This window comes from Apteryx mantelli, chromosome 1 (genome assembly GCF_036417845.1).
Source record: "Apteryx mantelli isolate bAptMan1 chromosome 1, bAptMan1.hap1, whole genome shotgun sequence".
Classification (NCBI taxonomy): Eukaryota; Metazoa; Chordata; class Aves; order Apterygiformes; family Apterygidae; genus Apteryx; species Apteryx mantelli.
Genome location: NC_089978.1, coordinates 174,283,649 through 174,307,357, shown reverse-complemented (window position 1 = coordinate 174,307,357; position 23,709 = coordinate 174,283,649). Strand labels below are relative to the sequence as shown.

General features: G+C 36.8%; 3 protein-coding genes across 5 annotated transcripts in view; 1 reads left to right on the top strand and 2 right to left on the bottom strand.

Moving 5' to 3' along the window:
- The window catches only part of C1H12orf50 (chromosome 1 C12orf50 homolog), a 19,827-nt gene extending 4,965 nt beyond the window's left edge, over nucleotides 1–14,862 (bottom strand). The window contains exons 1-9 of the mRNA XM_067297129.1: nucleotides 14,510–14,862; nucleotides 12,791–12,869; nucleotides 10,174–10,294; nucleotides 5,613–5,774; nucleotides 3,896–3,973; nucleotides 3,693–3,806; nucleotides 1,970–2,080; nucleotides 782–889; nucleotides 212–319 (exon numbers count right to left, since the gene is read on the bottom strand). Coding sequence (XP_067153230.1) covers nucleotides 212–319; nucleotides 782–889; nucleotides 1,970–2,080; nucleotides 3,693–3,806; nucleotides 3,896–3,973; nucleotides 5,613–5,774; nucleotides 10,174–10,294; nucleotides 12,791–12,869; nucleotides 14,510–14,862 — 1,234 coding nt within the window. The remainder of the gene's footprint in view (nucleotides 1–211; nucleotides 320–781; nucleotides 890–1,969; nucleotides 2,081–3,692; nucleotides 3,807–3,895; nucleotides 3,974–5,612; nucleotides 5,775–10,173; nucleotides 10,295–12,790; nucleotides 12,870–14,509) is intronic.
- RLIG1 (RNA 5'-phosphate and 3'-OH ligase 1) lies at nucleotides 14,651–22,988 on the top strand. Its single transcript, XM_067312890.1, has 7 exons — nucleotides 14,651–14,950; nucleotides 16,263–16,380; nucleotides 17,008–17,103; nucleotides 17,527–17,643; nucleotides 18,028–18,222; nucleotides 19,715–19,884; nucleotides 20,966–22,988. Exons 1-7 carry the CDS (start codon nucleotides 14,861–14,863, stop codon nucleotides 21,152–21,154), a joined length of 975 nt encoding a protein of 324 aa, XP_067168991.1. The 5' UTR covers nucleotides 14,651–14,860; the 3' UTR covers nucleotides 21,155–22,988.
- Nucleotides 22,983–23,709, bottom strand: part of CEP290 (centrosomal protein 290) — a 54,909-nt gene continuing 54,182 nt past the window's right edge. For all 3 annotated transcript variants that reach the window (XM_067312836.1, XM_067312851.1, XM_067312845.1), the window contains one exon: nucleotides 22,983–23,699. In XM_067312836.1, coding sequence (XP_067168937.1) covers nucleotides 23,511–23,699 — 189 coding nt within the window. In that variant the 3' untranslated portion in view covers nucleotides 22,983–23,510. The remainder of the gene's footprint in view (nucleotides 23,700–23,709) is intronic.

The following is a 23,709-nucleotide window of genomic DNA, read 5'->3' as shown; positions in this document are numbered from 1 at the left end:
AAAACAAAGTTTACATTATATAAAAATCTTGTGATATTACTCAAAATTTGACAAATCACAATAGACTGGAAGGCAAGATAAAAAGAAAGGTTTTTTATGGATAGCAGATTGCCCATACTTGATACTGAAAACAAAAATTAACTAGGTATTACTACATCAACTAATAGTTTAGTAAATGAAAATGAATAACCCAACTGTTTTCTCAAAATACCTTTGCCTGTTACTGTGTTAGGTGAGTTTCTTGTCTCCTCAGAAATCCATTTCTTTTTCTTTACTCCTTTAAAATGATGTTTCTTTACCAGTTCAGTGAGGTTCATTGCTAAGGGATTAAAATAACAGAAAATTACTTTTTTTTCAAAAAGCACACAAAATTTCCTTATCAAAAATGCTAAGGTGTTTTGAAGAACTATTCTCCCATTTCATGCACAGTTCTATTAAGGCTCATTTTCTGTGAAATACCACCTACCTACAAATCTCTTTTACTTGATGGAAGTTGGAAGTGCACAGCATTTCACATGATCAAACGGGGGCTTCAGAAAGATTTTGCCAACTCAGGGACTGTTCATGCTCACACTGAATTTAACAGAGGATGCAAACTGATCACAGGGAGCAGAACTGGGCCGTAACATACAACAGTTGCTGTTGTCATTCAGTGAAAGAAATTGTACTGTTAATAGAAGTCTTCACTTCACATTGATTATGCAAAGTATATAACGTCCAGTCCACTTGCAGAACAACAAAAAAAAAACTCATCTAAAAATATATGATAATAATGAAATACCTTTCACATTTGAATATTTTGATATAATTGGTTCTTTTTCCCCTTTTAATGCCTCACTTCCTTTTCCTTCAACAAATATGTTTCTCTGTGCCGCAAAACAATCACCTCCTATAGAAAATGAGTATCACAAAATTATTTATACAGAAGAGTGCACTGAAAATTTAAATGTAAACAATGCAAAGAGTGTGTCATTTTTATAATTACATTAAATATTCACTAAAATGAATAAAAATTGTAAAAAAATATAATGAAACCAAATAACTGATACAATAAAGCCAATAAAAATTCTGATAAACAGTCTATTGAAAAAGCTTTTAATTCATATGGGTATAAACAGAGATTTAATTATAGAATTGCTTTTTGTTAACCATATTAAAGAATATCTAAAAGAAAGATAAGCATTGCACATAGAAGTCACAGGGAAAGAGGCAGTATCTAAGACACATTTGTACTGTGCAATACAGTTCTGGAGCTGGAAGAGGCATACCAGCTTGCTCAAAGCTAGACAAAGCATATTTAGCATGGTACTGCATTATTTTGGATAGAATAAGAAAAAAAAGAATACAGCAATAATTCCTATTTTTGCTACTAATAAATATTTACAAAGAAATAGGAGTTAATACTGTTAGGTAAACATAAATTCATGGAGTATATAAAAGCCATTCTTCATCCTTAATGACATGATTCTATACTGAAGTCAATGAGGCAAAACGCTGTATCCTCATTAATGTCAACTGTATTTGTGCAGAGGGATCAGCTCCCACAGTACAAAATGCAGGATTGGAGCTTTAATATTTCTCTGTGTGACTACTGAAAAATACAAAGCCTGTTCATCTTAATTAGGAATAGTCTCTCAAACATAACAGTCTTTGAAAACATATAAACTTGTAGGCATTTCTGCACTTGCTTTTTTATAACTTCACAGAGCCATTTCTTTTCTAAAATCAAGGGGAAAAAATAACTGTAATCAATAAAGAGAAAATATTTTGTTTACTATAATCTTAAGAGAAGTGGAATTATAAAGTGTTTTAATTGTTATAATTAATGGTGCAGTATGAGAAAGAGTATATAGAAAATAAGGAACAAAGAATAACCAAAATATAAAATGGTGAATAATGCATGCATATTCAGTTACCTTATCTACCAAAGGATATTCAGTAATGAAAAGCATATGCTAAAATATATTACCTCCACTTTCAAATGTTCTAAGATCAGTTCTGGTACTATCCTCTAACGATACTGAAGTCATTCCTTGTCTTTTTGAATTATTAAATGTTGTAGGAATTGTATTACCATCACCTGGAAAGTCAGCAGAAGGAATATTTTAGCTGCTTGTGTGGAAGCACAGTGAATGACAGTGTCATTCTCTTCCTCCCAGCAGCCTCTATGAGTCAGTAATTAGTTTAGAGCAAATTTCCTTTAACCTCTTATGTTCTTTTTTCTCTTATCATTTGGGTACTGTCTCAGGCACCTGACATACAGCCTTTATGTTTTCTAGAACATGTCACAATACACATGCTAAAGAAGACAATTCTCATGAATGATGATTATGAATCTCACCTTATCTAATTTATGGTATTTCTAACATGCATGTCCCTATAACACCTAAAACCTTAAAGAACTTAACTGAAGAAATGTTTTAGGGAGACAAATCTCTCTCTTTTCCAAACTGTATCTAACTATACAAAAACACCCGTACTAAAAGTTAGAAATATTTATGTGACTGATTTCCTTGTATATAGTCTAAATATTTCTAAATACTTGCCAGAAAACCTTATCAAAACTATTCTGATAACATAAACATTTTACATGTAGAAATAAACAAGAAGAAGAAAAACATTTTTTGCCCAAATCTATCAAACAATTTAGACTAGAAAAAGCTGTCAGTCAAAAAAACCATGACTTCCCATGCCTGTATTACTCAAGATAGTGAGAATTTTTCCTTTTACAGCTTTTCATTACCACATCTTCTTGCTCAAATATATTTTATATAAAGCAGATTAATCAAGATTTTATCCCCGAAATTTCAACTACTGTAAAACAATGATTTTTTTTTTTAATTAAACGTAGCGGGTCATTCTTTCTCCAGCAGTTTTTAATGGCTCGCCTACTAATTACTCTAGTGTCTTGGAATACTAAAACCATAAACCTCTCTCAAAAGAAGGAATTATACTATTAATGATTCAATAAAAAATATAGATTTTTCAGCCATGCCACCTTGTCAAAGGTCAAGGAAAAAATAAAGGTGATAAATATTTATTAATTTGTATTTCTTTGACTTTAACTATGTTGGATAAGGCCCAATATTCAAAAGAAAATGTAACCTTATTTCATAAGATACTTAAAGGGGGACTTATTTAATCTAAATTTAGTTATCTAAAAGTTCCATATATAGCAAGTATAGTCATCTAGACACCACAGATAGTCAGAGAGGGCAGTGCACCTGTGAGAAAGTGATTCATCTTATCTATCTTTGACACTATTTTATGATGCGATGAATAGTCCTATAGGAGTACCTATCTCTCAATTTACAACAGGGAGAGTCTATATGACAAGTTTAAAGTAGATGCCCACTTCAGGATGGTTAATTTTAGCCCAGGTAAATATTAATCTTAAAGAAAAATTATATGAAAGACCTATGTCATGGATCTCAGGAAAGTATACACAGGATTAATGTCAGACTATTTCTACTTTTTCCACCTACAGTCAATACCAGCGAGTCACCATGTGTGTGACCATATTTATGCAGGGAAAAATTAATGAAGGACTTTCATGCACCTTTTTACATGTAATCTGTTATTTTCACTAAAATAAAAAGGGGAGGAGGGAGGGGTAAACTATCTAGTAGTCTCCCCCTGTAACAGTAATTTAAAAAGAGTAAACACTGTCCCGGAAGATGAAAAGTACTTGCCTTTCTGCAAATCTCTCTTGACAGCTTCCAAGGGTAGTAGCTCATCTTCCAGAGCTGAAGACACAGTTTTTGTTAATTGGTGTTCCTGAAGAGACTGAATCCTGTAATACTCTCCTAACCATACCCCCCAAAAGGGAAAAAAAAAACGTTTACCACATTGGCAACATTACTGTTTAGGAAAGAGTCACTAATTTCATATTTACCAGATTTACAGCACATTTCCTTTATTGCTCTTTCCTCCTCAATGTCTGCAGCAGTCTTAGCCAACAAATAGGAAACATCTGTAGGAAATATTTTAAAAAGATTATTATACCTATACAAAGACCTTCAACATTTCTTAATGACCAAATACCATAATGAATTTCATTTCAATCACGATTTTCTTCCCCACTACAACCTGTGCTTCCGGACAGAAAAACTATTCCTTACATATTAGATATTTCCAAGTGCAATGGAATTTCAGTTACAACACATATTAAAAAGCTAATGTTTGTTGATTCAAAATGATTCAAAATCATCTTCAGTACTCATTTTCAAAAAATTGTTCTTTTACACCCAAATAGAAATCTTCTGATTAAACATATCCCCAGGGACTGCTTGTCACAATAGCTCTGCCCAAAGTTACTATCCTCTAATGTCTCCTGGCAGAGCTGCTTGTGTGAGTGCTCCTTATCTGTCTCAGTTAAAGTCAATTGGATTAGCAAAGCCCTATTTTTATCTTGTTTAAATTAATTATGTCTTGTTCTGACTGAAAAAGGTTTAGGAAGCATTAACGACAGGCAGCCACTGCTATCCAACCTGAAGGGCAGGGAGGTGGGGGGTGAAGGGCAGCTTGGGGCTGTCTGAGAACCAGCACAGTAACCTGCAGAATGCACACATGCCAGCATGAAATTCTCTCGCTTTTGTTCTCTCGGGATATACGATTCATTCAATCCCTATGAATCTCTAATCATGCATAAAAGACTTGCCTAAGTGAGACAAAATCAAAGGTTTAACTACAGGTTTGATTATAAATACATTCAGTTAAACTAGTGACGACTTTTGTATGAATTCTCTTCATTACCTTTAAGAGTACCTTTCTTAACAAAGCGAGATTGTCTACAGAGGGATTTCAGCCAGATGATTTTTCAATCAGTTGAAAAAATGATTCAAGTTGAACAGATGCAACTATTTTTTGTAAACAAACCTTAAATCTGTGACTTCACCTTCAGTGATGAGTGTGTATAGCCCTAATCCCTGCTCAAAATCATGTCTTCCAAATGAGAAGTACCTTCTAATCTGGTAATTTTCATGGCATGAGTATCCCATAACCTCAGACAGTCCTGAAGTACAGAAAATATTTGGAGCTGTACGCACCAGAAGCCTTTTTCTTTGTCATGAAAATGAAACAGTTCCTGAACTGCTACTGTAAATCCCTGCTAAATATTTTCCAGCAGTAACTGATATCGTACTTGTTAAAGTTAAGACACACAATATGTCCTCAGCCAATGCATATTATAAACTACTGGGAATCTTGACATGAAAAAGAAGATAATAAAAATATGTCTTCTTAAATAACAGAGAGCTAATAGCTCAGACCATCCCTCAATTTTGAGAAATTCTGAACACAGTATTTGATGGTCATGTGAATTGTGGCTCTCAGTTTATACTCAAATTAATGAAAAAGAGATGGTGAATTACACCATAATTAAAACATAAAGCTAGACATTTTACAGGAGTTAAAAAATCTTGGGTTATGCTCATTTAGTGACTACTAGATTCAGTAATTTGGGGACTAGCAGAAAACTATTTCTAAATACTTGGCAACAACTCTTTGCTAAAAATGTAATGGTTATTATAACAAATCAGTTGCAAACTATATTGCAAAAGAGTTGGAAAAGTCCATTCTATTGCCTTGTAAAAGAAAAAAATCATGTTTACAATTCTCTTCCTCTTCATCATCCTCCTCATCCTCTTGGTGGTTAATGTTTATAATCAATGGAGGGTGAATTGGTCTTAAAATATTCTCCTGATTTTTGAGTGATTCTTGACTACAGGCTGGATGTAGAATCCCTTCTTGGACATCCTGTTGCAATGTGGTATCTGCAGAAAACAGCGTGATAATTATTAAGTGAGAACTAGAACAGCAAATGCAGCTTCACTCTGGCAGGTAAAGTTTTGAAATCATTATCATATTTAAAGAATCAGCAAATAGTCCAATTGTGCCTTTCAGGAAAAATCTTCTGCAGAGGTTGGCAAAGGTAAATCTTGCAAAAATAGAAAGTACGAAAAGACGTGTACTAGCTCCCATGAATGGAAAGACAATGCACCGCTGAATAAAGCCTTATGAGAAAAGGTGTATTCCTATTATTACATTCTATTTAAAAAAGGCTGGATATCTCTTCCAGGCTGGCGGATAGATGAATTTGAGTCAGTAACCTTCTTTCCTCCAATCCCTTTGTAGATGTTTTACAATACAGGAAAACATGCAATTAGTAATTCCTGGGCTCAGGTGAGCAAGTGAATTTAGGAATCTATGACCCCACCTGGGAAAATATTCTAAACGTGTTTAATAATTGGTAGTTTTGAAGAATACAGCAGTGGCAAGCACTAGATTACTCATTTTTAGCTTGTAGACTGCTTTTTCTATCAAAATTTTCTAAATCACAACTCTCTTTGCTAAATAGAAAATACAGATTTTGAGAAAGAAGATAAAGTTTATAAAAATAATTTACACTAAATTAGAAAAAAAATCAGAGAAGATCTGATTTTCCTTAGAAATCTATATACACCCATAATGTTAGTAGCAAAAGTATTTCAGTACTGGGATAGCAGTTTCTGAGAACCAGGAAATTAAACTGATTGAAAATAAAAATGATGAGTTTATTTCTATCGTTCGAGCTGACCAATGTGCAAATATGAACAATAAGCATTCTGTATACTATATTAAAAATATTGCAGTTGAACATTTTTTCCAGTTCCACAGAAATAACAGGAGGCAAGGGCATTTTCTTTTATTCCAATTGTTGTTATCCTTGTGCATTTCTTGCTTGCATAAGAGCAGCATGTGTGCATGCTTATCGCATTAAACCCCTTACAATAAATCTGATCTGCAATAGTGAAATTATCACATGCAAGGCAATATATAACTCTTTAACCTGACAGAGACTTTCTCACTGTCCAGAATCAGGTATTATTAGTTTTGGATAGCCAAAGACAAATCAGACTTTAACTATCTTAAGACAAATTGTCAGTATTGAAATTAATAAATGCCATTTTAGTATTTGCAATGTTATTGTGGAGCACATGAACTTTTAAGTTGCACCTATTTCAGTAAATAAAAAACGTTTTGGTCCCTTTCTCTAGCCCTGGGTGTAACTGGTAAGACATGGCTCTTAAATAGGGTGCCTTTGTCCATAGTACATATTGGGCATAGTCTCTGGTGCACGTCATACACAAAAGCGTGCCCAAGAGGTGTTTACAGCAGTGCTAGCTGGCGGGGGCCAATGTTTTATTAGGAACTGTACTGAAAGCAGTATGGACTCTGATAGAAACAGTACTTAAGCTCCTGCCTTGCTCCTATGCAGTTAATTAGGCTCAACATAGCCAGAAATGAGTCTACCTTTTCCTGAGGGAATTTCAGGAACACAAGGTGCTTGTTTCCTAGTGGATATCTTTATAGGCTTTTTTGTGACACCAGTCTACAGCTTTAAAGATAAAGTCAGTGAACAACTATAATTTAGTCCTCCTGTTCATGTATATATTGTAAGTCACGCCAACTCTTGCCCTCACTCCTGCTTCTCCCTGATTTCTGACATGTCTTAATTCCCTGCTCTGGACTCTTACCCTGGTCCCTGTTCCAGTTGTCTACCAGGATTCCCATTCCTGTTCCCTAAAACACAATCTTATACCCTTTGAGAATACCATATGTAGTAGCTACAGCTCCAGAGATTGAGTTAACTAACTTAATTTCTATATTTGATGATTCCAAAAATAAAGGTGTAATTCTGGCAAAAAGTTGACATGAGCTCCTCTTAGGAAGGACTAAGAAAAAAAAAAACTTTTAACTTTTTTTTTCCTAGAAATAATCTTCTTTTCAGATATTAAAAGAGGAACTATACTGCCTTAAGAACTATTACTGTGTTTAAATAGCATGCAATCAATATTCAAGCTCAAAAAATTTATTCAAAATCACTGAACAGGAAAATGATACTAAAAATACATCTGCACATGCAGCATTGGAATCTTATGCTGTCTACACAAGGGACATTTCATCTTTATGTAATTTAAAACTAATAAAATGCTCTACCAATACATATTGCTACTACTGGCCCTACCAACTTCCACCCCTTTTCCCCCTATATTCCTTTCTCTTAAATAATTACCTGGGTACTAACCATTTTCAGTATTTTATATAGAGAGAGTTAATCTAGTAAATACCTAAGTAAAAAAAAAGGGGGAAAAAATTTTCTGCAGGTGTTAGTTTTTATGAATATTTTATTAGTATTTCTAACTACTGACCTAATCCGGCCATCATCTTGAATTTGTCAATAAAACTCATGACCAGTGTCTTCCCAAGGGCTTTTTTCAAATAAGATTACTTATTAAGTGTACAGAACCTCAAATCCATCTTTATCACTTGATTTGAATTCTCTAAGACAAAAGTCATTTGCATCTCATTTGAAATGCTCACTGAACTTTAATTCCTGGAGTTGCATATAACACCATGAAAGCTGTGCTTCACAAAAAGGAGAGGTTAAATGAGTATCAGGCATTTATCTCCATAAAAATTCCAGCATATTTTTTGTCAAAACTTACTATTTAGACATATTGAATGCTTCACTGCTTGCTTCATTACTGACATGAAGGTTAAAATTAAAAGAGTTTCCCTTTACTATGGGAATGCCTGGCTTTTGCAAAAGCAATGAACTCTTACACTCATCTTGCTGCTTTTTTTTCCTCTAAACAAGATGGGTGTTAGGCTTTTCTTTTCTTTTCTTTCGGTAAAAGAAGAAATACCATTTGTCAAAATTGAAATTTTCTTTTTAAGTAACATGACTATCTTGACTTGTGCTGGAAAATATTTCTCATCTCCAGGTTAAAAGAGAGGTCGACATAGATCATCCACAAATTATATATAACTGGTTCAACTCCAAGCTCTGCTTAATTCAGACATGTTTTGAAGGTGGGTGTCTCAGATCCAAGGTGATAATAAATTGGAACAGCTCCCATGTAAAACCTTGAGAGAGACTTACTTCATACCTCTCTGCAGAGCTGAGCACCACGCAAGTGTTGGAGGACAGTTTCATCAAGTTCAGGGCTGAACTGAATGAGTGCTCCCTGCCTCATTTCCCAAACTGTCAAAATCCAGAGAAGATGTCTCTAGCATTACAAGAAAAGCTACAAAAGTGCTGTCATGAGCATTGGAGAGAATGGATACAATCTTTCAACCTGTAAATGCTCACAGAAAACAAAAAAGTTTCCAGATAGCTTTATTTCAAAAAAAATATATTTTTTGAAAAAGGTAAAAAATATATATATTTCTTAATCATTTGCATTTCATAGTTACCTATCCTCAATTTACAGAGAAATATTTCCATACTGCATCCATTTCAGACCAAGAATTTAGGTTATTTGTATCAGAAATAGCGACTTAGATTGTTGGTAGTTGCAGGGCAGTCATCAGTTCACAGTAGTAAAGAAACACTTTTGTGGTATTTTTGACATTAAGAGAATGACATAACTTCCTCAGAGAGAATGGATTATTTCAAAAAACTTAATTGGCTTGCCTATATGTTTGAAAAATGAAAATTTATTTCTACCTAAGTACCTGAAAAGGACAGTGGAGAAAGCGTCCTGACAGCACATACAACTGTAATCTGTTGTAAGATTCACTGAGCAACATCTGAGTCTGAATTTGGTATGCTCTAGGGAAGGGAAGTACTGTACTACTTTAGTCCCTGAAAAACGTTCTAGAGCGAAGTCCTGAAAAGACTCTACCAATTCAAAAGCTCTAAAGTAACTGACAAAGAACAAATATTACCAAAGCTCATATGCTAACAGAAGGCCTAAAAGATTAATGATTTCTTATAAAACAAAATCTTCAGACTAGATCTGACCCTATACTTCTTATGTACTGCAAACAAGCATATAATACTCCAAAAATGCAGTGCAAATGAAGTTAGTGCACAATTTTACTTGATGCATCTTAGCAACCTATATTGCCATTTGTTACTTCTTCTCTCATGCAACTGATATTTATGAAAATTCCTAACGTGACAGCTAAAGAAATTCATATGGCAACCCTACTCAAACACCATTACAATTCTTTATTTGCCTTGATCATTACAGTTCCTTAACTCGATGTGATAGATCATACCTGTCCTATTTGCAATGTTACATTTCTTGACCTTAACATATATTATGTAAGCACTAGAAATTTAATTACATTTTCATGTATTTACTTTAACAACCAAATTATTGAGAAAATATTTTTACTCACTGCTACTAGGTGGCAAAAAAAGTCCATTTATATTACGAGGCTTGCTATGATGGAAGACACAACTGATCCTCACACAGCCTAATGGCTGCGTTTCCCAGAAACATGAGATGTTGTACTTTTGCTATAGGAGAAAATGAACAGTTTTCAGATATTGTAAAAATAATAATAAAAATGGACCATACAATGATTAATACAAGTGGTACTGTTGTAAACATATGACTAAGACTTCATGAGACCAAATTCTGGTATTTTAGAAAGCTTAAAGTTATCTACAGTTAAGTCAATGATGTAAAACTTACCAATGAGAATCAGAGTAAGGCAGTCTACTTACTGTACTGCAGACTTTTTATGAGATGCTGGGAAGAAAAGTTCTATTATTTTTCATGTATTCCATATACACTTAATTTCTGTATGCTTTGTTTCTTTTTCTGCATAATGGGATAATCAGAACTACCTCAGATTAAATCTGCTGTTCAAATGCAAATCTTATACTAGTACTTTCTTATCATTAAAGGAGTTGGGATTGTGGGAAAACAGGAGTTAAAACCAAAAATCAGAAAGATGCTTATTACAATCTGAAAGAGTAAAAATCTGGGGACTTGTAAACCTTGTACAGGCTTCTCAGACTTGGATTTCCAAAAAAGAAAAAGAAAAAAACCTTTTCTTTTGTTCCATTTCACATTTGAGGTGTCAGCTCAGCAAAGGTAAACCACTTTTGTTTTCAGACTAAAAAATGTTCTTCAAGGGACTTGCTACTCTACCTTTATTTCTATATGTCTAACCCTGCAAATCAGATGTGAACACCTCCCCTCTCTCCATAATGAGCACACAGTGTCACAGCCAAGAGCTTTTTCACAGTGACAGACCTGGAACCCTAATGAGGAAAAAGACGATTTTGAGGCTAGGTCACGCTAATTCCCATATATTAGTGGCTGGCTTAAATGTGCATCTCCTCTTTTAAAACTTTTTTTTTTTTAATTAATGAGGGAGATAATACAGCAGTCAATATACAACAGTATTATAGTGACAAATATTGCAAGCTACGGAAAATATTCAGGATTTGATGTGCTGAGGCTGCAGTCATTACATGACTCGCAACATCTCCCAGCAGTTTTTATATAACGACAAATAAGGGCATAATGGTAAAGAAAGAAAATCTACATGGTGTCTTTTCATGATTGCTGCTTTACTCCACAGTATAATCATATTGCTGCTTTCCCTCTATTGATCAGTATTTTTCTAGTTCTGAAAGGCTGCGCACTATTGCATAATGGTACTTTCACTATGAGCATCACTTGTGTTAGTCAAAACAATTTTTCTTTCTGCTATATCTCTGCCTTATCAGAGTTTGCAAAGTTTAGTATCATTTCTGATTATGCAATTCACTTGACCCTCCATGACACAGTTTTTCACTGTAAAATACTAGTTCCTTGAGGTATCTGCTTCACCTACATGATAAACAAACTCATAATTCTAAATAGGCAAACGCTCGTGAACATTACCCAGAATACGGGAAACTCAGGTTTTTACCGCAGATACGAACAGCTGAGTGTTGTAAATGTCAGGCTACCAGCCATTACTAAATGAGTTTCTCTGTCTAATTTTTCATGCAAAACAAAGCTATGCCTAAAAAGATTTGAACTCTCCCAAAAGTAGATGGGGACATTCCCATCTACTTCTGGGAGATAATTTTCCACCCAGTTCCAGACATTAATAGCTGGATCTAGGAGCGGCCTCGCTAAACTATGGCACTTCTGGAATGTAGTCCGTACAACTGGGCCATCCACTAAAACACGCTGGGATTTGTAGGCATTAGTGCTTGAGAGACAGGCTGTCTCTGATGCTGAAATGGATGCAATAACAAAGATTCCTACACCCACCCCTTGATTTTTACCAGGTGGGGTAGAAATATTTCTGCAAAGGAGGACATCACTTTGAATGACTTGATTCTAAGTAACTGGTTTTACAGAACTTCAGGTAGTCAGTATGTGCAGAAATTATAAATACGGTTTGCTTATTCAGAATTACCATAATATTGACCCACTTAGAAAAAATGAGTGATGAGTGATCTTTATGCAGTGTTTACAGATTTTTCACTCATGTAGTCATTTGAGTGTCTGAGACCAATTCCCAGGAGTAATGAGTATCTAACCTAAGAACAATTAGCTCTTCTCATCACTTCTGCAAATCAGATATTTGATTTACATATGCTGCCAAGATCCAGACAGAGTTACAAATCAATGCCTAACTTTACACACTAAACTTCTCTTTAAATATGTGTGCATCAAAAAATCAAGGATGCAAACCACTCTAAAATCTACGATATTTACCTTTGTGCAGGTTGAATAAAAATAGAAATATCGATCATTTCCAATTTCTGCCATTTTCACCTCTTGTGCTTCTAGGCCACTCTCTTTATATAAGTAGAGTACCCACAAAAATGTAAAAGCTATCAATATATAAGAAAATCTTAAATTTCTCCTGAAAACAGTAGTTTTCCTTGAAAACTGGGCTTTCAGAACCTTAGCTCTTTTTCTCTTTTGAAACAAAACTGCAACTGACAGCGCATCTAAAAATTACACTTAAAATAAGTACATTTAAACTACCGAGGTGGTACCTTCTCCAGGTTTGTTGAACTGTTGAAAGTGGTTGCTAGCCAGGGCAGAACGCTGAACTTTCGCAGCGTCCCATTGTTCCTTCAGTTCTTGTGACATCAGCGTAATGACATCATGTGGCCATTCTGGCTTGGACACCTTCCTTCCTTCCATTGCTCCAGAATAAGGTAGGGAAAAAACAAACTGTGGTCAAATAGTCTCCCATCCCAGTGCTTCTTTGATGTAAAATGGAACAAACCCACTGGCAGGCCTTAGATAATACCCAACTTCCATGTAACTATTTGCTGCAGGAGTGGTGGCCTTGGAAACCAATCTTTGATATCCCAAATACAAATTTTATTGTTGGACTAATTTTTAAACAAAATCCTTTTGCCCACTGGTTTTCTAATCACATCTCTTTCTTTGGATTTGCAAGAAACTTGCAGCTTCTTGTTAGTGTACTGTTGGGTGTTACGTTTTTAGCATTAATTGCTTTTTCTTGCTTCCATAATATCCACACCCAAAGCTAAAGCAGAAAGAACAATATACACTGGGGTCACTAATCAACACCTGTTTTCTTATTCAGGTCCTAGGCTGCCTTTGACCAAAAAATATGTAGAGGTGAAAATAAACTTTTAATCCTGGAAAATGGTGAGGCATACTGTTAATTTGCAACATTGAGTGGCATCACTGACTTCAAAATAAACACTTCAGAGCACGCTGGATCAAAACCTCCGATTTTAGAAGCAAAACGTAGAAGGAGGAGCAGAAAAAGAGCAGCTAGCTCACTCAACAGCAAGGATGCCACAGCTTAAAGAGTAATAAAGGTGCAGGGGATGTAGAAGAGAACTAGAAGGTAGGATTTGTAGATATAAGGCAAAAAAGAGGAATAGAGATTCATACTAACTTCAGGAAGCATGCGTGACTGGCACATTTCCTGCCCCCAGAATGGACAGGCTTATTACCAGTGAATACTCAGAGTACTACTGTCTATCTGCCAGCAATGAAAAGCAGGTGGAAGTGACCACACAGGCACAAAAATTGCTACTACAAAACTGGTTCGACAGTGATTACACACCAGCTGGGGAAGAGGTACGAAGAAGTTCAAACAACTGGAATTCTCTCAGTTTCTATATGGAGACCATTAACCTGAATATCAACAGGTGGCTTACGGACTAACACTACGAAGAAAAATACCGGGATGCCTGATGACTGCGACTTACTCACTAGGATTATTTATAAAGGATTGATTTACCTTAGTACACAAGGAACCTGCCTCCTGGGATCAAGTTAGGTATTCCTGGTGAGGGCTTTAAATAGAGAAACGATGTGAAAAGGCTCCAAGAGACTTGTGCAAGCCCCACAACTGACTTCAGCACACAGCAGAAAGAAAACTAGAGAAAATGAAGGCAATGAACAACGAATTAGCGGTGGGCAGAAATGAGCACAAGTAAGAAAACGTTAACCTTGCCAAGGCCTATCCAAGCAGCAACTACTTGTAGCTATGTGGCTATGCCTAAATGAGCCACAGAAGAGGCCACGGTCAGGAAGAATTAATTCAAAAGTTGCATACAAACGCAGCGAGCCTGAGTACGAAAATGGGGGGGATTTGTCCTGACGGAGGTAAAATCAGACGCAGAGAGTAACTACACCTGGTGACAGGCTATCCGTGCCCAAGATCCAGATACGGAGCAGCCTGCAAGTATGGGGGGGGGTGGCAGCGTGGGGAAAGACTGCGTTACTGAGGGCTCACAGGAAAGAGCCGGAGAGCAGCGCCAACGGCCGCCCCCCGCGCGGCCAACGGCCCCTCCCGCCGGGGGCGGCCGGGCGCCTCCGCGCGGCGCCGAGCACCGCCGGGGTCGCGGCGCTGCCCGCCATAGCGGCCCGGCCCCGCTCTCCCCTCACAGCGCGGCCGCCGCGGCTGCGGCCGGGCAGGGAGGCGGAGAGTGGCGGCGCCACCCTCCTCCCCGTCGGAGGCGACAGCCTGACGCGCCGGCGGCGGCGGCGCGGACGACGTTTGCCGTGGCGCAGCGCAGGCGCGGCGCGGCCCTCGACTCGGCTGGCGGCGGCGGGAGCGCGGCGCGGCCGCGGCCATGAGCCGCAAGGGCTCGGTGCAGCAGAAGGTGCCGTGTCTGTTCGTGACCGCGGTGAAGGAGGAGCCTTCGGCCAAGCGGGAGCGCCAGGTGGCCGGCGTGGCACCGGGGCCCGGGCGGGGGGCCGCGGCTGCGAGGAGGGCTCCGCTCCTCCGCCTTCTTTCGCCGCCTCCCTGGTGGCAGCGGCTTCGCGCTAGGCCTGGAGCAAAATGCGCTGCGGAGGTTTCCGGGCGGACTCCCCCCTGCCTCGGGTAGTGCGGGGAGGGAGGGTGGGACGCCGTTTCTGCCCCGTCGCGCCCCCTCCCCACGAGGCGTATCTAGGTGCGCTTTACTAAACGTGGGGAGCAGCAACGGCGCGGCGGGAGGCCGCTCCAGCGAGCGGGCCTCGCTGTGTGAAACCCTCCCGCACGGGGAGGCTGGTGGGGAAAAACAAGCGTCTTTCCCTTTCCTTATTTTTTTTATCAAAAAGTACTGTGAGGCTTATGATATAAGATTAAAGTTCAGTTGAGGCTGCAAGCTTACAAACGTGAAAATAATCGAGCCCAATCGAAGTTATGTGTTCCCGAGATCTAAAAGAAGGTTCTTATTGCTATAAATCCTATGAATTGTGTTCAGAGACTTTTGCAAGAGAAGGACTTTTTTTTTTTTTTATCCAGGGGAAGAAGACTGATTGAAAGAGCTTATAATTCAAAATTGATTAGGGAGAGAAGGGTGGATGATTATTATACAGGAAAATATTTTAAGCTAAACACAAATGATCATGTTTTCATTGAAACCGAAATCCTATTAAAACTGAGTCATATACTTCATAGAAATTTGGAATAGTTGCAGACCCCCAGATCACTTATTTCTTTGCTCTTTTAAGGGGAAAAATGTTTAGTTGACAACACTGACATTAAGTATTTAATGTTGGGATGCTTCTGCCACCTTACATCCCACTGATCTATGTATCGCACTAACGTTTTTTTTAACATTAACACTCACACGTATTGCACAACTACTACTGACTTTCAGTTCCAAACTAAAAGTTAGGAGCAAATAGTCATTAGATACATGATGAACTTTAATTGCCATAGTAATACAGGAAGGCAAATTTCAAAATTTTGTAGCATTGGGCTGGAACCCTTCTAGATTATAGGCACTATTTAAAGTGGAAGGCAAGGTCTTCTCTAAATATAATCAAGAATGGAAAAGGGGGAAGTAGTTTGCAAGTAGACTGCCTTTGTTCTTTTGTCTTAGGGCATTTTCCAAACTAATGTTTTGAAGAAATAATGGTGTGTTTAGGTAGTATTAGCAATTCTAATCTATAATACTGGCTTTGTAAAGACCAGCTGTAACAAGCAAGAATCCAAGGCAGTAAAATATCAGTGATTAGGGTTTAAAATACCTCTCTTCTTTTCAGCCATTTAAAGTTTTGGCAACTGAAACTATAAATCGAAAGGCATTAGATGCGGATATATACAATGCAATTCCTACTGAAAAGGTGGATGGAACCTGCTGTTATGTAACTACTTATAAAGGTAATGGAAGATCCATATGCATATTTCTCATGTTGTCTAGTAGCCTTATGTTTTGCTTAGTTTTCACCTTTATTTTATGTTTTCTGGGATACAGCAGCTGGGAAACTTAACTTTTTAATTAAACAGCTTGACGATAAAGTTATACTTACTGTAAACACAGTTTTGTAGACATCTATAAAATTACGGATTTTAGTCTTCAGCATACATGGAGTTTAAATTTACATGCAAAACAAGGAACTGTGCTATTCTAGTTTAACATTTTCAATCACTAAACCTTCCTTGTACACTAAAACTTATAAAACAGGTATTTAATTTCTTTGCAGAGGATTAAAAAAGGAGAGGGAGGTTTGGAAGAAATGAGAAGGCTATGGTTCGTTGTATCGCTGGGGTAGTCTGTTCTTGCCTTTGCCCAAAATTGTAAGAAAACTTTATTTTAAGTATTAAGCTAGGTAAGATTCTACAAATAGATTTTAGATTTATATACAATAATTAAAATTATTAATTTAAATAGTATTTTTGGATATTAAATTTCTTCAGTGACAGAAGAAAATCGATATTTTACTTTTTATATAGTCAGAGTAGAGTTACCTAAGTAAACTGCTGGTTTTATACCTCTGGGATCTCTAGGGCAGCCGTACCTGTGGGCCAGGTTGGATAGAAAACCCAAGAAACAAGCTGAAAAAAGGTTTAAACGATTCTTGTATTCATTGGAAGATTGCAAAGGTTAGTGAAGATCTCTTTCCTGCTTTGGTAATGTAAGTATTTCAGTTGGAAAAACACCTCTGGTCTAATGTAGGAAATGTCAGTGATTCTACTCCATAATTTTTTTTTAATGTCATTCCTAGCTTTACTTCTCTTGCTCTAGTTTAAATATAATGTTGGCTATTTAGGCAGTTATTTCTGAATCTGAGTTGATTTTGAATTTTTAAACTTCCCAAAGGCTTTTATGCTACTTTAAACCATCCTAATTTTAGACTGTCAGAATACGCCAAGTGTTGGTGCTTGTACAACGTAACTGGGACTACTGTCTTTAAAAAAAAAGTTTAGATCACATTATGGTATTTTAATACTTACATTTAAAGAGGATGAAAATGTAAAATTGGCTAATAGTTTGCCAGAAACTAAATGTCACACTTATATGTTTAGAATTTGTTTGGAATATTGAAGAGGATTTTAAGCCTGTTCCAGATTGCTGGATTCCAGCAAAGGAAATACAGTTCTCTAATGGGAATCCTTTGCCTGATGAAAATGGACATATGCCAGGTGTGTATGGCACAGCACAGTTAAAATGGGGGAAAAAAAATCTGTTTTTGAAGTGAATTAGAATTAGTTTCCAAGTTACATGTAGTAGTAGCATATTCAGAAAACAACTTGAATATCATTTGTTCACTTTTCAGTAAGCTTTTGTTTTGATACAGTGAAAATAATTACCTGTGACAGTTAACTGAACAGTCTTAGAAAACTTCAGCTGAAATCATAGTTATCATTTTTAAGTTCATTTGACATTTTTCAGAGATACAGCACAGTTTTTCCTGTTACTCTTTCTGTTTATAATTAAGGTAACTGATTTTTAATGCATGTACAGTTCTAATAAGCATTTGATAAATTTATACATTTACTTTGGTAAAATACAATGTTTTCTCATAGGTTGGGTGCCTGTGGAGAAAAATAGTAAACAGTATTGCTGGCACTCATCTGTTATAAATTATGATGCTGAAATAGCGCTGGTATTGAAGCACCATGCAGACCCTGGGCTTCTGGAAATCAGTCCAGTGCCATTATCAGACCTTTTAGAACAAACACTGGAGCTTATTGGAACTAATATTAATGCAAATCCATATGGTAAGTATGGTTTGTTGTTGAATACTTTTGTACTGAGTAATACTTTTGATTGAAAAATACACTGGTTTTTTTTTGACTAACAAAAAAAAGTTGTATGTTCTAAGCTAGTAATGTAACCTCTTTAGAAAGGAAAGAAAGGAATAGCTCAAAGAATGCTCACAGGATGGCACCTAAAATACTTTCAAAAAGCTGAGTAGTCATGAGTCTGTTTATGTCTGTCACACCTCTTTCCACCTTCATGTTCTGGGAGTTACCATAGAGATGCTTTGCTTTAGTCTTTCAGCAAAGAGGAGCAGTGTTATTCTTGCAAAGAACAGTATAAGCTTCTATATGAAGATAGCCTTCTTGATATAAAAGTGCAGGGTAAACCTCAGGTTTGCATGTGTGTAGCTAGAGGAAACCACTCATGCCGTTCTTAAAACTGATGTCTCAGCTGTGTCGACGTAGAGCTATGTCTGACACCTGACAGGAAAAAGAGCTATATTGTTAAAGAAGTAAGTTTTCTCAGTAATGAAGACGTGGTCTTGAACTAATGTTTATTGTACTTTCCAGACCTCTTAATGATGCACAGTTCATTTTTAATGAGAATTTCCCAGAAAAAAATTCTGAACAGAAAAGTTGTACTAATATTATTCTTTCTTTATTTATTTTTTTAAGATTGTCTTTTGGTGTCTTGTCTTGGCCTTTTTTTCTAATTGCTTCCTTGACACTATTTCGTCTATTAAAACAGAAAGCTTTTTTCAGCCATTGTTTCTTGAGCCCCTAGAGTTAGTCATGAGCTGCAAGTGTTTTTAATTATGAAATATTACAAATACTATTCAAGGAAGCGTAGTTTAAGCTACATTGTGGTTGTGGCTTCTCCCTTTAAAAGCCATATAACAAAAAACAATTAGGTTTGAACATAAGTGAGTTTTTACTTCTGAACTTTGCTGTTAGGATAACTTGCAAGGATGGAAAGGAAAAATGGTAGTACCTGGTCTAAGCATTTTCTTAGAAATTAAAGGAATTGCAACAAAAAATTCTGCTAACTTTATTCTTAGATGAAGATTTGCATCAAACAGTCAGCCATGAGGCAATGTATTTGCTAACAGCCCATCTTAAGTATTAATTGGTATTCGTAAGAAAATACACTAGGTTTTCAGAAACTAAGATGTTTGTGCTGGGATCTTGATCTGAAGCACAAAGAATTTATCTAGTGGCTTTTTGGTTGATGAGGTGAGCATGAGGACAAAACAGACAATGGTATAATCCCTCTATCATGCTAATGTATTTTATATAGATTAAAAATGTTACATGAGAAGACCACAGCTACATTTAATACTTAGATATAAGTTTAACTGTTCACTTAAAGGCAGTACACCATTGTAGTATCTAATAGAAATCTACCTTTATAGAGCACTTTTAATATAGCTGTAGTAACAAAAGTGAGGAAAATCTTAGCTCAAATTGTTATACATGACTAGCAGGAAGGTTTATGTTTCTTTTAACATAGGATTAGGAAGCAAGAAACAGCCTGTACATCTTCTTGTACCACATGGAGCATTTGAAATAAAGAACCCACCTGCTTTGAAACAAAATGATATATTGTCCTGGTTTGAAGGCTGCAGTGAGGGTAAAGTTGAAGGAATTGTGTGGCACTGCAACGACGGGTGTTTAATCAAGGTAAATGTAGATGGACATGCAGAAATCGGTTTTAAAGTCCCCAACAGAAAACTCATTTAAAAAACAACTCAGTAAAAGTAAAAAAAATAATAATAAAAAAAATAAAGTACATATAACAATATCTACCGCTGCTTATGTTTGGGTGAAAAAATTACTCCTAGGTACTTTGAGATGGAAGAGTTAGGATGTGACAACTTCGATTAATTCTCTATTCAGATAAATTTTGTCTTCAAAAATTCTATTTGCGTATAAATGCTATGATGATGTTCCCAATGTAACATGTTGACGTCCAGTCATATTCAGAAAACAAATGGGCAACGGCCTACTGGATCCAGTTTTCCAGAGTAACTATCTTTGAAGGTAAAGCTCTGGTGTTCTAGCACCTACTAGAGTTTTGTTTTGTGGTGGGAATATGGCGATATACTACAAGCTGCTTGTGTTTTGCTTTAGCAATTGCAATCTGTAATTTTTAAGACTTAAGCTAGTTTTAATAATAGTTAATGAAAAATGTTAGTGCTCAGTTAGAAAGTGCTATAATAATTTATACTAGCTGGTTATGTCTTACCATTCACCTTTGCCTTGTTTTCCAAATTCTTTAGTAGTAAACATTCTCCTAGCAAGCTGGGTGACAGGAGAATTAGTCAAGCCCCTGAATGGTAATCACTGTAATGACAAGATACTAATTTTTTTTCATTATCTACATTATGCTAATAGTTTAAAGTAATTGAGAACATAAAATAATGGATTTCTTCCTTGTCTGTATAGGAATCACTCAACATTGTAAGACTTCTTTATTTCAGTAATTTATTTCTTGTAACGTTGACCTATAAAACAAGTATTGTTAATAAGAATGTGATCTTTGATTAACTGGCAAGTTAATGTAAGTTCTGAAGCTGTGGAGGACACCTGGGTTCTAGTTTGCCTTTTGTGCTTCTTTGTTAATCATTAAAATGATGGATAACACTGATGGATAATAAGTGACCTAATGCAAGGGATCCTAGAATCACAGGGCCCCAGTAGTTGGAAACTGTTAGGTTACTATATCACAATCTCTAAATTGATTTTACTTCTTTTATTTTAGCTCCATCGCCATCATCTTGGTTTATGCTGGCCAATTGCAGAGACATACCTGAATTCTCAGCCTGTTGTCATTTCTTTTAATAGAACTAAATATGACTGTGACTTTGAACCAAAGAGTTTGTTTCACCACTTTTCAAAGCTAGATGGTCAAAGATTTGACAGACTCAAAGATATCAAGTTTGATGCTTGAAGTATTTTTCTGTCTTTTAAGTTCATTGCGATGTGTGCTTGTGGGGGGATGCTCCCAGCCTCCCCCCACACACACATTTGGTGCCGGTTACAAGTAGCCTGAATTCCTGTGTTTTACACTCCAAAAGAGAGGACGTCAAGACTTTGAGATAAGGCCTGCTTGGGCCCCAGGACCTTGAGAAACAAAAGCCTCCTCTCACTGCTGGGGCAGTGTTAATTGCTGTGGTCAGGACTGCCTCCTCCTCATCAGGACCCTGAGAGATAACACCTGCTTTCACTGCTGGGGCCCCACTGCAGACTGGAATTAACTCCTTCTTACCCCAGCTATGGGATCTCTCCTTGGGACCCCCACTGCAAGAGTAAAGCAGTCATTCGCAGTCACTCAAACTCCTTTCTTCAGTGCTGAAGAGTGCGTGAGGCAGGTAGCCTACCATTGGGGGTGTTCAGCCACCCCCCCCCCCAACCCATGACTGTGGGTGCGATTGTCATAACAATGATGGAGGAGAGTTGAACCCTGCAGCAGCCAAGAGCCAGAGACTGCGCCTGTGTGAAGAGAACTGCAACTGGCCTAGCAACTCCACCTCCACCTTCCCCTGAAGGGTATAAACAGGTTGGCCCCGGAGGCTGTCTTTGGCTCTTTGTGGGTGACAGGGGGTCTGCCAACTTGCAGAACCCCTCGGGACAGGGACGTCCTCCTGTAGTTACTTCCCTGGGATTGAGCGTTATGTTGGCCACTGAGGCAACGCGTGAGTAAGATCGATCAGAATTGGTTTGCCTAGTTCATTCATTTGGGTATTTACAGTTAGTATAAATCAGCTATCCTTTTCTGTTTACTAAGTAGTTACTATTAGCATACCTTTTAGTGTAATTAGAAATAAGTATTCTAGTTGAGCTGAGTTTCTGTTAATATGAATTCTTGCTTTGTACCATTGCAGCTTCTGTAGTAAATTTTGGTCTTTGAAACAAGTTGTGGAGTCATGCAGTATATCTCCTCTACCCCTCCTCCCCTCCCTTGCACCACACGAAACCCACATGGTCCGGGACTGTAAGATAGTCAGTCGTCCTGCGACAGTGCTGCATTCCTCTTATTTTTTGTTTATCACGGAGAACTCTTAAAGCATCTTGTCACCTAGGTAACAGGCTGGCTAAACTATAATTAAATTAGTCATTTATGCAGAACTTTATCTTATAAAAAGAAATGTGACATTCACAGCAGACAGATCTAGCTTTCAGCATGCTTAATATTCAGTTCTGAAAAATCCTTAGCTTTTGAACCTATTTCTTGAAACTGTTATGGTTAAGTGTAAGAAGTATGTTGTCTAACACTGGCTGGTCCTAGTAGCTTATTTAATGAATGCAATCAGCTGTAAAAGTTTCATAGGTTGCACTTTAAATGTAATTAGAACACTGTTACATTTAGAATTCAGGTTTAGGATCTAGGTGTTTCTCATCAGTGAAAGGCAGATTTCAGTTGGGACCAGAATTAGGTCTGAAATGTGATAATTTTTTTAAGTTGCAACCATTTTTCTTGGATGATTACTTTTCACTGTATTATTTAACTGATAAGCTGCAGCATTATGTTAGTACTTGAAAACTTAATTAAGCTATATCTTGCAGGTATTTCCACTATTTTGGGACAGAAAAAAAAAAATCAGTGTAAGCAGTAGAAAGTATACTAGTTCTATTTTGAAGTCCTTTGTAATTAGAAAGAGGCATGACTTGGCCTAATAATATCGCTTTTATGACTGCATCTAAATTAGGAAACTGTATATCAAGGGCAACATGTTAAGTATTTGCAAAAGATGACAAATAATAAAAGTGAGAATACACAGGGTTTTCAGTGGGCTTTATTTTTGTCTGTTATTGTACAAAAATGAAAAAAATTTACAAAGCAACTGTACATTTATCTACAAAAATGCAGTTAGTTTGGCTGAAACACTACACACTTATTTTCACATCTTCATTCTTGGATTTTCTGAAATTTTCTAGAGGTAGAAAATAACAAATGACATAAGAACAGAGACAACCAGCACAATGACCCTGAGTCCATAGGTGAGATAGATGCTAGCAGTAGACAGCAAGAACAAATTATGTATTATTATTGATCTGGAACTTAGCACACTTAGCTTGTTTTAAGAGCATATGAACTTTTAGGTTGAGTGGAATCTTTGGACTTCTGATAACAGTGTATCCCCAGAATTACTGTTCTGCATTAAAGCATAAACAAGGCAGGGGAGGTAAGACTGGTTTTCTGTTTTGACTAGTAGAGATAAATACTGACTCCAGATAAATTCTGGGCAATTACATAATAGTATTAATTATTTTCTGTATTGATCCAGAGATTATTAAACATTAGCCTAATCACCAGAAATACTGGCTGGAATATCCACGTGAATACCAAAATCCTCAGAAAGCTGCTTTAATCTTTCCTCTAAAATAATATTTTTTTTCACTTCTTCACTGTAGTTATATTTCAGATCCTCAATTTCTTCAAAAAAGGAAGGGTCAAAGTTGTCTAGTTCTTTTCTCAGCTTTTTTATTTCTTTCTATTAAAAA